General features: G+C 44.2%; 1 protein-coding gene across 1 annotated transcript; it reads right to left on the bottom strand.

Annotated features, from left to right (window-relative positions):
- Positions 1-7,083: 7,083 nt before the first annotated feature.
- On the bottom strand, positions 7,084-16,506 carry LOC138793977 (zinc finger protein 585A-like). Its single transcript, XM_069972741.1, has 7 exons — positions 16,010-16,506; positions 15,734-15,898; positions 14,891-15,104; positions 14,748-14,775; positions 14,269-14,291; positions 9,719-9,889; positions 7,084-9,349 (listed from the first exon to the last, which is right to left on the bottom strand). Exons 1-7 carry the CDS (start codon positions 16,145-16,147, stop codon positions 7,293-7,295), a joined length of 2,796 nt encoding a protein of 931 aa, XP_069828842.1. The 5' UTR covers positions 16,148-16,506; the 3' UTR covers positions 7,084-7,292.
- Positions 16,507-16,901: the final 395 nt, after the last annotated feature.

Genomic DNA, 16,901 nt, shown 5'->3' with positions numbered 1-16,901 from the left:
GGATAAGAGGGAGGGGATGTGACGCATGGCTCACCTCTCCGGTGATCAGGTGGATTATCTCTAGGGTGAGCTCTAATATCCTGGCCGCCATCATGTCTCCCGCCTTCTCCAGCCTTGGGGGGTCATTGATGAGAAGGGGCGGCTGATCCCCCATCATGGCCTCCTTGTACAGATCCTTGTGTCCTTCTACATACTCCCACTCCTCCATGGAGAAATAGACGGTGACGTCCTGACACCTTATAGGAACCTGAGAAACACAAAGATACAAACTCAAGAGAATAAGGGTCACGTATGGAATAACTGACCCATCCCGGCTCTTGTAGTATATACTATATACCCGGTGATGGAGAAAAGCAAAAATGACTTAAGACTGAAGAACCACAATACTAGATAATACAATGCTCAACTCTCCAGTCAGCAGCTGCCTCCTCCTCCTCCTGCTCACCTCTCCAGTCAGCAGCTGCCTCCTCCTCCTCCTGCTCACCTCTCCAGTCAGCAGCTGCCTCCTCCTCCCCCTCCTGCTCACCTCTCCAGTCAGCAGCTGCCTCCTCCCCCTCCTGCTCACCTCTCCAGTCAGCAGCTCAGCCATCTTGTTGATGAGTTCCAGGATCTCCTGATGACTGTTTCCCTTCTGTATCAGTGAGTGAGGTGGAGGCAGCAGTGATATAGGACCCTGGTCCCTGCTCCATCCTTCCTCCTCATCCCTCCTCTTCCTCACCACCATGTCATCCTGTGTATGGAGAGAGACAGTGATGTCACTTTATCCCGTCACCTCTCCAGCCATGTCCGTGCTTTATTAAGAGACAGGAGCCATGAGGCGGGAGCTCCCAGAATCCCTCACCTCTCCGCTCAGCAGGGAGATGATCTCTAGGGCCACGTGTAATATTCTCTCCGCCATCTCATCTCTCTCCTTCTCCATCCTCACAGCAGACACAGCTGTCTCAAGGACCTTTGATGATGTCACAGTCATGTGATCAGTCATTTGGGAGGAGTTACACTCAGGTTTTAAAGCCGACAAGACTGAAGGACCTTTGGTGATGTCAGGATCATGTGATCAGTCACATGGGTGGGAGGAGTCAGCTACAACCTACATGAGAAGATCCGATTGCCCCTCACGTTCTTTTTACACAGAGAGATAAATCGCTCAATTGTTCATATAACGATTTGATTTTTACGACAATCAGTATTTAGGTGAAGAGGGAAAATGTTCAAAAAAATAGTTTTTAGATCGCTAAAGACCAAGACCAACCCACGCAGCAGGGGATCTGTGGGAGACTGTGGGCCAGTGCACAGGGAGTAATACTGGAGGAATCCCGCCAGCCTCCGTGTCATACAGGCCGTCTCTGGGAGGGCGCGCACGCCTCCGCTCTCTACTCAAAGAATTGACATGTCGTAGCCCTCCCATATCCTGCCTGTATAACACAGAGGCTGCCGGGATTCTGACAATTATCTGCAAGTTATCAGCGACCATTTACGAAAGTGCTGAAAGATCATGGTTAATGATTTCTCCTTCGTCATTGCTTGATCATTAGCTGTATATACTTGATATATATATATAATATATATATATATATATATGTAATGGCCCAGAACGGTATCTATTGTCAGGCGTCTGGAGGTGTACTGTTGCCATTGGCAACCTTAGACAGTCTGTATTGGGAGCTATGTATTTGCTTCTTCTTCCTTGCTCTCTTGTAGTGAAATAGTTTTCTGTCATATATTTATTTCATGTTATGTATTAATCTCTAATGGAAAAAGTGTTGAGCTTGATCAGTGCTCCTCCCCTGCAACCTATCAGACTCTAGTGATTGGTCAGGGGAAAGCTAGCTCCGCCCACCTTTTACCCAGAGGGGCTGTGCGGTCTCCTCAGTGGCAGTTGGGGATCTGGCTCTGCCAGAGTCACATCTAACCTCCCTGCGTCCCCTCAGTGATCCTGTCAGACTCCATCCTCAGCCCCCTAACCTGTTTCCAGTCAGCCATAAGGACTAATACGTGTCTTCTAAGTCTCAGCAGGACGTCCTCTGTATTATTATTAGTGCCTGCTGTCGGATTGGGGAAGTGATAGAGGGTCTCCCATTCACCGTCCACATCTTCCTGGCTCACAAGTCAGTGTGTCCATGCGTCTTCCTCCTACATGATAGCGAGCGTCGACAGCGTCAGTATGTCTGTGCGTCTTTCTCTTGCAAGTCAATGGGGAAGATTTATCAAACATGGTGTAAAGTGAAACTGGCTCAGTCGCCCCCGGCAACCAATCAGATTTCACCTTTCATCCCTCACAGACTCTTTGGAAAATGAAAGGTGGAATCTGATTGGTTGCCGGGGGCGACTGAGCCAGTTTCACTTTACACCATGTTTGATAAATCTCCCCCAGTGAGTGTTTGCAGCGTCATTTTCTCTCAGTAACTCGGGTATCTATTCACACGTATCCTTATAAAGGCTGAAAGCTACAAAGTCCCTGGAACAGGTCTATCCCTGTTGTCTACTTGAAATCCTCCTTACCAAGTATGCTGATCAGGCCTATATATGTTTACTGTGAGATGCCTCTTATATTGGAGTGTACTAAGCTGTTGTTCAAGTAAAGTTTCCATTTACTTTTATCGCTACCGTGTGAAGACTTTTATTAAAAATATTACCCCTGTGTATATGCTGAGTGGAAAGGGGCCCCGGCACCCTCAGACCCCACCGTAACAGGAAGGTTACAGAAGGTGAGCCCTAAGGTTGCACTACACCACCCAGCAACACACCCTCAGCATATTACAGTACATCGCATATATATATATATATATATATATATATATATATAGCGCCATTAGTGACCTTTAGCTAGCCTAACACTATGCCAGGAACTGCAGGAATATTGTGTATATATATATATATATATATATATCACCATCTAGCAACCTATAGCTAAAACACTATGTCAGGAACTGCCATAGTGACTGCTAGCTATCCTAACTGCTGAAATTGTATATATATATATATATATATATACATATACAATGGTGCCTTGGAGTACGAGCATAATAAGGATGGCGCTTGTAATCCAAATCACTCTTAAAGTACAGCAAATTTTTCCATAAGAAATCACTGATCTGCAGACAATTGGGTCCACACCCCAAAAATGTGGATTAATTATTCTGAATAAAATGTAAAACCAATGAAACAAACAATGAGAAGCAGCTAAATATGTGATGATATAAGTTACTGTACAGTGTAGCAATCAGTATGTGGTATATAATGTATAGTAACTGTATAACCCTGATAACACAGCAGCTGGATATGTGATATATAAGTTACTGTACAGCATAGCAGCATGTGGTGTATAATGTATAGTAACTGTATAACCCTGATAACACAGCAGCTGGATATGTGATATATTAGTTACTGTACAGTATAGCAACATGTGGTATATAATGTAAAGTAACTATAACCCTGATACCACAGCAGCTGGATATGTGATATATTAGTTACTGTACAGTATAGCAACATGTGGTATATAATGTATAGTAACTGTATAACCCTGATAACACAGCAGCTGGATATGTGATATATTAGTTACTGTACAGTATAGCAACATGTGGTATATAATGTATAGTAACTGTATAACCCTGATAACACAGCAGCTGGATATGTGATATATTAGTTACTGTACAGTATAGCAACATGTGGTATATAATGTATAGTAACTGTATGACCCTGATAACACAGCAGCTGAATATGTGATATATTAGTTACTGTACAGTATAGCAACATGTGGTATATAATGTATAGTAACTGTATAACCCTGATAACACAGCAGCTGGATATGTGATATATTAGTTACTGTACAGTATAGCAACGTGGTATATAATGTATAGTAACTGTATAACCCTGATAACACAGCAGCTGGATATGTGATATATTAGTTACTGTACAGTATAGCAACATGTGGTATATAATGTATAGTAACTGTATAACCCTAATAACACAGCAGCAGCTGGATATGTGATATATAAGTTACTGTACAGTATAGCAGCATGTGGTGTATAATGTATAGTAACTGTATAACCCTGATAACACAGCAGCTGGATATGTGATATATAAGTTACTGTACAGTATAGCAATCAGCATGTGGTGTATAATGTATAGTAACTGTATAACCCTGATAACACAGCAGCTGGATTTGTGATATATAAGTTACTGTACAGTATAGCAGCATGTGGTATATAATGTATAGTAACTGTATAACCCTAATAACACTGCAGCTGCATATGTGATATATAACTTACTGTACAGTATAGCAATCAGCATGTGGTGTATAATGTATAGTAACTATATAACCCTGATAACACAGCAGCTGGATATGTGATATATGTTACTGTACAGTATAGCAATCAGGATGTGGTGTATAATGTATAGTAACTGTATAACCCTGATAACACAGCAGCTGGATATGTGATATATGTTACTGTACAGTATAGCAGCATGTGGAGTATAATGTATAGTAACTGTATAACCTTGATAACACAGCAGCTGGATATGTGATATATAAGTTACTGTACAGTATAACAATCAGCATGTTGTATATAATGTACAGTAACTGTATAACCCTGATAACACAGCAGCTGGATATGTGATATATAAGTTACTGTACAGTATAACAGCATGTGGTGTATAATGTATAGTAACTGTATAACCCTGATAACACTGCAGCTGCATATGTGATATATAACTTACTGTACAGTATAGCAGCATGTGGAGTATAATGTATAGTAACTGTATAACCTTGATAACACAGCAGCTGGATATGTGATATATAAGTTACTGTACAGTATAGCAATCAGCATGTGGTATATAATGTATAGTAACTATATAACCCTGATAACACAGCAGCTGGATATGTGATAAATAAGTTACTGTACAGTATAACAGCATGTGGTGTATAATGTATAGTAACTGTATAACCCTGATAACACAGCAGCAGCTGGATATGTGATATATGTTACTGTACAGTATAGCAGCATGTGGTATATAATGTATAGTAACTGCATAACTCTGATAACACAGCAGCAGCTGGATATGTGATATATAAGTTACTGTACAGTATAGCAATCAGCCTGTGGTGTATAATGTATAGTAACTGTATAACCCTGATAACACAGCAGTTGGATATGTGATATATAAGTTACTGTACAGTATAGCAGCATGTGGTATATAATGTATAGTAACTGTATAACCCTGATAACACAGCAGCAGCTGGATATGTGATATATAAGTTACTGTACAGTATAGCAGCATGTTGTGTATAATGTATAGTAACTGTATAACCCTGATAACACAGCAGCTGGATATGTGATATATAAGTTACTGTACAGTATAGCAATCAGCATGTGGTGTATAATGTATAGTAACTGTATAACCCTGATAACACAGCAGCAGCTGGATATGTGATATATAAGTTACTGTACAGTATAGCAGCATGTGGTATATAATGTATAGTAACTGTATAACCCTGATAACACAGCAGCAGCTGGATATGTGATATATAAGTTACTGTACAGTATAGCAGCATGTTGTGTATAATGTATAGTAACTGTATAACCCTGATAACACAGCAGCTGGATATGTGATATATAAGTTACTGTACAGTATAGCAATCAGCATGTGGTGTATAATGTATAGTAACTGTATAACCCTGATAACACTGCAGCTGGATATGTGATATATAAGTTACTGTACAGTATAGCAGCATGTGGTATATAATGTATAGTAACTATATAACCCTGATAACACAGCAGCAGCTGGATATGTAATATATAAGTTACTGTACAGTATAGCAGCATGTGGTATATAATGTATAGTAACTGTATAGCCCTGATAACACAGCAGCTGGATATGTGATATATAAGTTACTGTACAGTATAGCAGCATGTGGTGTATAATGTATAGTAACTGTATAACCCTGATAACACAGCAGCTGCTGGATATGTGATATATAAGTTACTGTACAGTATAGCAGCATGTGGTGTATAATGTATAGTAACTGTATAACCCTGATAACACAGCAGCTGGATATGTGATATATAAGTTACTGTACAGTATAGCAATCAGCATGTGGTGTATAATGTATAGTAACTGTATAACCCTGATAACACAGCAGATGGATATGTGATATATAAGTTACTGTACAGTATAGCAGCATGTGGTATATAATGTATAGTAACTGTATAACCCTGATAACACTGCAGCTGGATATGTGATATATAAGTTACTGTACAGTATAGCAGCATGTGGTGTATAATGTATAGTAACTGTATAACCCTGATAACACAGCAGCTTGTAGATACAGGAAGGAACTGCAGATCCCCTATACAGCAGTGTGAACAGCTGAGTGTAAGTGCAGGCACAATATAGAGTACAGAGCTGTAGACCCCGCTATGCAGAGAGGGTGAATCCCACAAAGTGTCTCTGTCCATATTATATGACGCCCTGTGATATCATGTTCTAAATAAAGAACCAAAAACAGGCTTTCCGTGGACTCTCTGCTCGGACAGGGGGCAACGAGAGTTCAGAGGTCATCATAGCTGGTTGGTGGACAGTACAGAAGTGTCGTCCATGAGGTGAGGGGAGAGACCGGCTTCAGGCTCTCACACCTCCCTTTATATGGTTGTAATATCCGTCCCAGACTGGAGGACAGAGAGTCCTGAATGTCAGACCCCTGTAACTAATCTCTGCCCGGGGGTCCGGACATGTCAGGAGATGGCGGCGTACTGGACTGGAAGCATCTCTTACCATACCCCAGTTACTGCACCTCACGTTACTAGTGGCTTTAAAGGAGGAGTCCAACCTCAGCTAATTGTATACAGGTGGCGGGGGAGTAACAATGAAGCATGGCTTACCTCTCCCTGTGCCTGGGCTGAGCAGCAGGACCGGCCCCGGGACCCCAGCGTTCCTCCTCGCTGAGCAGCCAGTCCATCAGCCGAGATGTTAAGAGGCCGGGGAGAGGTGAGGCAGTACCCTGTTATTTTCAGCATAGGTCCGACTACTCCTTTAGGGTCACAAAATAACGATGGAAATAACGGGAGAAGCCGCCAGCAGTGACCGCCAGGAAGGTTTATTCATCTATTATACAGTCAGGGATTACAGTTTTCTTCTTTACAATGTTTTCCCCATGGTTTCCATCTAGTTTCTCCTCCTCCTCTTGTCTTCGCGCCTCTCTTCTTCCTCTCACATCTTCCCTTCCGTCCTATTTGATTTTTTTCCACAACTATACAAAGTTTACTCTCCAATTTCCAGATTTTATATTCATGAATTCACATCAAGAAGGCTTCTCTCCTGTGTGACTTCTCATGTGCAATAAGACCTGATCTGTGTGTAAAACCTTTCCCACATTCTGAACATGAAAACGGCTTCTCTCCTGTGTGAGTTCTCTGATGTCTGACAAGACCTGGTTTGTTAGTAAAACATTTCCCACATTCTGCACATAAATATGGTTTCTCTCCTGTGTGAGCTCTCTCATGTATACGGAGATTTGATTTAAATGAAAATTCTTTTTCACACTCTGAACATGAATATAGCTTCTCTCCTGTGTGAGTTCTCTGATGTATGACAAGATTTGATTTATTTGTAAAACATTTCCCACACTCGGGACATGAAAATGGCTTCTCTCCTGTGTGAATTCTCTGATGCTGAATAAGAATTGATTTACTTATAAAAGATTTCTCACATTCTGAACATGAATATGGCTTCTCTCCCCTGTGAAGACTTCTTTCATGTGTAAGGAGACCTGATTTACTTGTAAAACCTTTTCCACATTTTGAACATATGTATGGCTTTACCCCTGTGTGAAGTATTAGATGACTAACAAGAAGAGATAGCTTTGAAAAACATTTCTCACATTCTGAACATGGATATGGCTTTTCCCCTGAGTGAGTTATTTGATGTCTAAGAAGTAATGATTTCTTTGTAAAGCTTTTCCCACATTCTGAACATGAATGTGGCTTCTCTCCTGTGTGAATTTTCTGATGTATAAAAAGACTTGATTTATTTGAAAAACTTTTCCCACATTCTGAACATGAATATGGTTTTTCTCCTGTGTGAATTCTTGCATGTGTAACTAGACGATCTTTACATGTAAAACATTTCCCACATTCTGAACATGAATAGGGTTTCTCTCCTGTGTGAATTCTCTCATGTGTAATACGTCTTGATTTACTTGAAAAACGTTTCCCACATTCTGAACATGCATGTGGTTTCTCTCCTGTGTGAATTTTCGCATGTGTAACAAGACTTGATTTACTTGAAAAATATTTCTCACATTCTGAACATGGGTATGGCTTTTCCCCTGTGTGAGTTATTTGATGTCTAACAAGAAGAGATTTCTTTGTAAAGCATTTCCCACATTCTGGACATGAATAGGGCTTCTCTCCTGCATGAATTTTCTCATGTGTAATAAGTTTTGATTTACATGTAAAACATTTCCCACATTCTGAACATGAATATAGCTTCTCTCTTGTGTGAATTTTCTGATGTCTAGTAAGACTTGATTTACTTGAAAAATATTTCCCACAATCTGAACATGAATGTGATTTCTCTCCTGTGTGAATTATTTCATGTTTAACCAGATGAGCTTTACATTTAAAACATTTTCCACATTCTGAACATGAATATGGCTTCTCTTCTTTGTGAATTCTTTCATGCCTATCAAGATCAGATTTATTTCTAAAAGAGTTCCCACATTCTGAACATGAATATGTTTTTTCCTTTGTGTGACTTCTCTCATGTGCAACAAGACGTGATTTTGATATGAACGGTTTCTCTCTTTTGTGACATCTCTCATGCATAAAAAGACTTGATTTAGATGTAAAAGATTTCCCACATTCAGGACACGGATATAGTTTCTTTTCTGTGTGAGATTCCTGATGTTTAACAAGAACAGCTTTTTGAGCAAAACGTTCCCCACATCGTGAACATGAATATGGATACTCCGCTGTGTGCAGTCTCTCATGTGACACAAGGTCCGAGTCATCTGTAAAGCATTTCCCACATACTGAACATGAATATGTCTCCCCTGTGTGACTTCTTCTGTGTGTTACGAGATCTGAGTTTTTTGTAAACTCTTTCCCACATTCACCACAATGAAACCTTTTCCGGTCTGTCTGATCTGTCCTTGTGGTAACAACCTGTGATGGGTCAGGAGAAGGTTCCTCATGATTAGGGGGATTATATGATAGATCTGTACTGTGACCTCCTGGATGTACAGTAAGGTCCCGGCGGGTTTCTCCTGAGAAGTGCTGCTCCACTTCTTCATCTTCTACTTTATAATTCAGTGATAACATGAAGTCTCCATCAGCCGCATCACTGGGATTCTCTGTGTGGAAAAAATGTAATTAATTGTTGTTCTAAACCAGAAAGTTAGCGAATTCCTAACTTTCCTATTACAGTAGAAACACGTGAAGTTTTTGAAGAAAAGTCAGGAGTGGAAACAGCAGGAAGAAGTAGACGTCCTTCCTTTATATGTCCCAAAAATTCTCCTACATGCGGCTTAAAAAAGTCTCAAAAAGTTTCTGTGTGAGTCCAGAGTTATGAAACTTGGCGATGGCTGCAGATGTGTAACCCCAGCGGTGTACAGCATATCCAGGCACTCACCACCACCCGGCCGCCTTCTCTGCTCCACACCTCCTCCTCTCATCTCTCCTGCTACTTCCACCATTCCCTGTGTAACTCCATTATACCATACCTGGGGTAGCAGCTCCCGGCGTCTCCTCCTCCTTCACCTCACTCATACACCGGGGATCGCTCCTCATCCTCTCTTCTTCTTCCTCTTTAATCCTGTGATTTCCCTCCAGACAGTCCTGGGAATACAGAGGACGGGGACATCTCTCTGCTGGATTTCTCCTCCTGGATCCATCTGTAGGGAACAGACAAGAACTAAATACAAGACCTCCTGTATACTTCTCTATATACTGAACTCTTCTCTCACCACCTTTAATCCCAGGTTATACATAGGGCCTCAATAACATGTGCTGCTCCTCACTAGATATAAGATTAAAGTGTCCCTGCTGTTATAACATTCAAAATCTAAATCAGTAGCAGATGTGATATAAAGCAGGTTCTCATACTATATAACAGCTATACTTACCTGTATCCAGGTCCAGCCTCCTGAAGCCTGCTATATACCAGCTATACTTACTGTATCCAGGTCCAGTCTCCTGAAGGCAGCTATATAACAACTATACTTACTGTATCCAGGTCCAGTCTCCTGAAGGCAGCTATATAACAGCTATACTTACTGTATCCAGGTCCAGTCTCCTGAAGGCAGCTATATAACAGCTATACTTACTGTATCCAGGTCCAGTCTCCTGAAGGCAGCTATATAACAGCTATACTTACTGTATCCAGGTCCAGTCTTCTGAAGGCAACTATATAACAGCTATACCTACTGTATCCAGGTCCAGTCTCCTGAAGGCAGCTATATAACAGCTATAATTACTGTATCCAGGTCCAGTCTCCTGAAGGCAGCTATATAACAGCTATACTTACTGTATCCAGGTCCAGTCTCCTGAAGGCTGCTATATAACAGCTGTACTTACTGTATCCAGGTCCAGGCTTCTGAAGGCAACTATATAACAGCTATACTTACTGTATCCAGGTCCAGTCTCCTGAAGGCAGCTGTATAACAGCTATACTTACTGTATCCAGGTCCAGTCTTCTGAAGGCAACTATATAACAGCTATACTTACTGTATCCAGGTCCAGTCTCCTGAAGGCTGCTATATAACAGCTATACTTACTGTATCCAGATCCAGTCTCCTGAAGGCAGCTATATAACAGCTATACTTACTGTATCCAGGTCCAGTCTCCTGAAGGCAGCTATATATCAGCTATACTTACTGTATCCAGGTCCAGTCTCCTGAATGCTCCTATATAACAGCTATACTTACTGTATCCAGATCCAGTCTCCTGAAGGCAGCTATATAACAGCTATACTTACTGTATCCAGGTCCAGTCTCCTGAAGGCTGCTATATAACAGCTATACTTACTGTATCCAGGTCCAGTCTCCTGAAGGCAGCTATATAACAGCTATACTTACTGTATCCAGGTCCAGTCTCCTGAAGGCTGCTATATAACAGCTATACTTACTGTATCCAGGCCCAGTCTCCTGAAGGCAGCTATATAACAGCTATACTTACTGTATCCAGGTCCAGTCTCCTGAAGGCTGCTATATAACAGCTATACTTACTGTATCCAGGTCCAGTCTCCTGAAGGCAGCTATATAACAGCTATACTTACTGTATCCAGGTCCAGTCTCCTGAAGGCAGCTATATAACAGCTATACTTACTGTATCCAGGTCCAGTCTCCTGAAGGCAGCTATATAACAGCTATACTTACTGTATCCAGGTCCAGTCTCCTGAAGGCTCCTATATAACAGCTATACTTACTGTATCCAGGTCCAGTCTCCTGAAGCTTTTCAGTTTTGTGCTGGCTGACTAAACTCATGAAGACCCGGCCTGTACAGAGTTACAGGGCTCAATGTGTCCATCAATCACATGACTGCGTTCTCTGTGAACGCTCAGATGACCAGCACTTGCTGTGTTTGGTTTCAGTACAGGAGCACGCTCTACTATACAACAGCCCAACAGGTGAAGAGAATGGGGCACTGTGCATATGTTACTATGTACAGAAAATCTACAGCTCTGATGTGATGTATTAAGATGTGTATGTCGCACATGACAATAAGTCTACACGGGGTGAGGGTGGCCAGCTGCCGGCATGAGCAGTTGCACTTGACGAGAGCTCCGTCTCTGTTTCCCGTTCCCACCTTTTACCCTGCCGATATCCTTACAGATTCTGCCTGCCTACCACCTCCTGAGCTGCCGAGACCCCGGGGGTCACAAAGGAAGCGGCGATGAATAGGACACGCCCGTCCGCAGCTGCTGAAAAACTGAAAGACTTTGCCAGGCAGGCTCCCCAACATGGCGCCAATACGCCACGAGGTATGAGAGACGCTGACCAGCCAAGAGCGGAGGAGCAGGCTGCCCCACCGGGCGCTGAGCCGACACTCTCTCAGGTGTCCACACAACTTCTGGCAGCCATCCACTCTCTGCCACCACTACTCTGGTGGGGATTACTCTGGTGGGGATTACACTGGTGGGGATTACTCTGATTGGGATTACTCTGGTGGGGATTACTCTGGTGGGGATTACTCTGGTGGGGATTACACTGGTGGGGATTACACTGGTGGGGACTACACTGGTGGGGACTACACTGGTGGGGATTACACTGGTGGGGAATTCATCAGAGTAACGCTTACCCATTGATCCTACAAATATCCTCTCAGCAGGGGGAGGAACGGACCTCCAGCCCTGATATTGTGGTTCGGTTTGCCTCTTTTTCTCCTGATCTGCACTCATCCCTTCAGCAGGTGAGATAGCGACGTTCCTCGCTGTATTAGCTCACAGAGGAGACTAGAGCGCTGCTGGAGGCGGCCATTACCCTGGAGGCCCTGGAAGTTAAGGTGAGGCCTCCGCTCTGGATGCAATCCCTATTCATATGTATGCCCGGTATTCTGCCCACCTCTTCCCTGCTGAAGGTGCTTCACGCCAACATTATAATAGTACCGAGAAGGACCCAGAGACTACGGACCAAGGTCCTGGCACTCCTCATCCCTCATCCACACGGACCAATCAGGATTCATGCCTGGCAGGACAATCTATGCCGAGCCATAAAATTATTATGCAGGCGGGCGTCTCTCGTCTCTCTGCCCCTCTCTGTGGCTGGGAGAATCAATTTACCTCAATGTCTGTAAGTTCTCCAAGACATCTTTGTCCTTACATCCAAAGCCGCCATCACCGCCCGAGACTCAGCAATAATTCACTTGGGGCTCATCCCGCTCCAGGTTACATGTGGCAAAGCTTTCAAGGCCTTTCCCTGACATACTTCTGTATTATCTTGCTGGGCAGCTTAAATATCTAGCTCAGTGGATCCCCTTCATCTCCAGACGTTATGCTACTGGATCCCCCCCCCTCCTTGTGGTCCCATCTCACAGCAGATGTCCTACCTCGGGGCAACTACCTACCTATTCATAGAACTAGTCGCAAGGTATGGGCAGCAGTTGGTATGGTCCTTCAGTATTCTGATATCCCTGCAGAATCTCGATTAGGGTACATTCACACTACAGAATCCGCGCGGAGAACATCCCACAGGTTCGGCCACTTATCCCCGTGTGCTCCCACTTGAATCTCCTCCGGTCCCATAGGCTTCATTCTATGGTCGGGCAGATTCCGTTGTCCGCCCAAAGAATAGACATATCAACTCCTTGGGGTATAGCGAAATCCACCATAGGATGTTCTCTGCATGAATTCCATAGTGTGAACATACCCTTATGGTCTAATCCTAATTATACTCACCTTACTACCCTCCCGGATTAACAGTTTTGGGAGAGACTAGGAGTATGTACTTTGGCTGAAGTATTCTCCGACAATACTAAGGTCTCGTTCGAGAAGCTTCAGATTAAGGCTATGTTCACACTACGTAAAAGTACGGCCGTTGTTGTCATCGGCAACAACAGCCGTACTTTTTGCAGAGTGCAACTTAACCTTATCTGATATGGGATCTCGGCCGGAGCGTATACACATCGTATATGCTCCGGCTAGGATCCCATACGGGGCCGCAAATAACTGACAGTGAATTCAGTGAATTCTGGCTGCAGAAAGCGCTGTCAGTTCACACAGTAAAGCGAGCGGCTCCGGCCGGTCGCTTCACTGTGTGCTATGCGAAGCTCTGATGCGGGCGCACGCTGATGCGCCCGCATCAGAGCTCTGCGGCCGGAAGGATCATCCGGCCAGGGTCACGGAACGGCCGGTCTGATACGTTGTGTGAACATAGCCTAAATTATCCTTTAATTGGCGTTAGAGGATCTCAAGGCCCAGGTGGCCTGATCTCTATGCTATATGACCACCTCATAAGGGATCCCCTCCACAGCAACCTGGAGAACACTTATACCATCACTTACTGATGGACTCTGTGAGGACTTGCTGGAGTCACACCTACCATCAGCTGCAAACAACAAACTGACCCCCTATATATCACCCACCAGGGTTACCCGACTCCGGATAGACTGAGAGAATGGGTAACATCCCTGACCCTGCATGCCCTAAGAGCCTACACCAGCCGCAGATCTCTGGCACGTGGTAGGGCCACATCATGTACACAATTGTATGAGGGAATCCCTGTTTATAGCCCTCGAAGCCAACGGATCAACAATAAACGTCCCCTCAGTTGTTTACCTGGATTTCCCTGGTCAATAAAGCTGTGGAATATGAGAGAATTGTTATAATAAATTCACAGGAAATGCCCTAAGATATATGCTAAGGATTATGGTATGCCTGTGCCGGCAGTAATGGGCAGTAGGTCTCCTCTTACCCGGTGATGTGAGGGGCGGCTGATCCTCCATCATGGCCTCCTTGTACAGATCCTTGTGTCCTTCTACATACTCCCACTCCTCCATGGAGAAATAGACGGTGACGTCCTGACACCTTATAGGAACCTGACACACACAATGATGGCGTCATCCTCCAGACACCTCCCACCTTGGTGTTATATGTCCCAGCATTCCCAGCAGCATTGCTCACCTCTCCAGTCAGGAGCTCAGTCATCCTGGTGGTCAGTTCTAGGATCTTCTGCTCATGGATCAGTGATGGAGGTGGAGGATCTGTGATGGGGCTGCTGCTCCAGCCTCCTGACACAGGGGGCGCCACACACTCACCACACCACTTCTTCACTACTGTGTAATCCTGTGTATGGTGAGACACTGATCACTACAGAGAGTCTAACAATCCTTCCCCTCTCCAGTCATCTCCCTGTATTATCTATAGGGATAAGAGGGAGGGGATGTGACGCATGGCTCACCTCTCCGGTGATCAGGTGGATTATCTCTAGGGTGAGCTCTAATATCCTGGCCGCCATCATGTCTCCCGCCTTCTCCGGCCTTGGGGGGGTCATTGATGAGAAGGGGCGGCTGATCCTCCATCATGGCCTCCTTGTACAGATCCTTGTGTCCTTCTACATACTCCCACTCCTCCATGGAGAAATAGACGGTGACGTCCTGACACCTTAGAGGAACCTGAGAAACACAAGGATACAAACTCAGAGGAATAAAGGTCACGTATGGAATATCTGACCCATCCCAGCTCCTGTAGTATATATACTATATACCCGGTGATGGAGAAAAGCAAAAATGACTAAAGACTGAAGAACCACAATACCAGATAATACAATGCTCAACTCTCCAGTCAGCAGCTGCCTCCTCCTCCTCCTGCTCACCTCTCCAGTCAGCAGCTGCTGCCTCCTCCTCCTCCTGCTCACCTCTCCAGTCAGCAGCTGCCTCCTCCTCCTGCTCACCTCTCCAGTCAGCAGCTGCTGCCTCCTCCTGCTCACCTCTCCAGTCAGCAGCTGTCTCCTCCTCCTGCTCCCCTTTCCAGTCAGCAGCTGCCTCCTCCTCCTCTCTCCAGTCAGCAGCTGCCTCCTCCTGCTCACCTCTCCAGTCAGCAGTTGCCTCCTCCTCCTGCTCACCTCTCCAGTCAGCAGCTGCCTCCTCCTCCTCCTCCTCTCTCCAGTCAGCAGTTGCCTCCTCCTCCTGCTCACCTCTCCAGTCAGCAGTTGCCTCCTCCTCCTGCTCACCTCTCCAGTCAGCAGTTGCCTCCTCCTCCTGCTCACCTCTCCAGTCAGCAGCTGCCTCCCCCTCCTGCTCACCTCTCCAGTCAGCAGCTCAGCCATCTTGTTGATGTTTTCCAGGATCTCCTGATGACGGTTTCCCTTCTGTATCAGTGAGTGAGGTGGAGGCAGCAGTGATATAGGACCCTGGTCCCTGCTCCATCCTTCCTCCTCATCCCTCCTCTTCCTCACCACCATGTCATCCTGTGTATGGAGAGAGACAGTGATGTCACTTTATCGCGTCACCTCTCCAGCCATGTCCGTGCTTTATTAAGAGACAGGAGCCATGAGGCGGGAGCTCCCAGAATCCCTCACCCTTCCGCTCAGCAGTGAGATGATCTCTAGGGCCACGTGTAATATTCTCTCCGCCATCTCATCTCTCTCCTCTATCCCCACAGCAGACACAGTTGGACGAAGGACCTTTGGTGATGTCACAGTCATGTGATCAGTCATGTGGGAGGAGTCAGACTGTACAGCTGAAGGCAGTAAAGGACCTTTGATGATGTCAGGATCATGTGATGAGTCACATGGGTGGGAAGAGTCAGCTACAACCTACATGAGAAGACACGACTGTCCCTCACGGTCCTTTTACAGAATTATGAATTGTTCGTTTAACGATTGTGAAGGGACGATTTGATTTTTACGCCGATCAGCGATCAGACGAAGAGAGAAATCAGTAAAAAAAAAATAGTTTTAGAACCCACACAGCGGGGGGATCTGCGGAAGACTCTTTAGACGAAGTGAACGGCAAATTATCAGCCAGTGACCAGCGACCATTTACGAAAGTGCTGAAACAGATAGACTGACACTATGCCGGGAGCTGCAGGAATTGTATATATATATATATATATATATATATATATGTATATATACAGTGGTGCCTTGGATTACGAGTATTTTTTCCAGGATGGCGCTTGTAATCCAAATCCACTCTTACACCAAAGCAAATTTCCCTATAGGAAAACATAGAAATGCAGACAATTGGTTCCACACGCCAAATATACTGATTATTATTCTGAATAACATGTAAAACAGATGAAACAATGAGAAGCAGCAGGATATGTGATATATAAATTACTGTACAGTATAGCAATCAGCATGTGGTGTATAATGTATAGTAACTGTATAACCCTGATAACACAGCAGCAGCTGGATATGTGATATATAAGTTACTGTACAGTATAGCAATCAGCATGTGGTATATAAT

Source organism: Dendropsophus ebraccatus, chromosome 5 (assembly GCF_027789765.1).
Source record: "Dendropsophus ebraccatus isolate aDenEbr1 chromosome 5, aDenEbr1.pat, whole genome shotgun sequence".
NCBI classification, from domain to species: Eukaryota; Metazoa; Chordata; class Amphibia; order Anura; family Hylidae; genus Dendropsophus; species Dendropsophus ebraccatus.
Note: the sequence above shows the minus strand (reverse complement) of the source record. Positions and strands in the feature narration are given on the sequence as shown.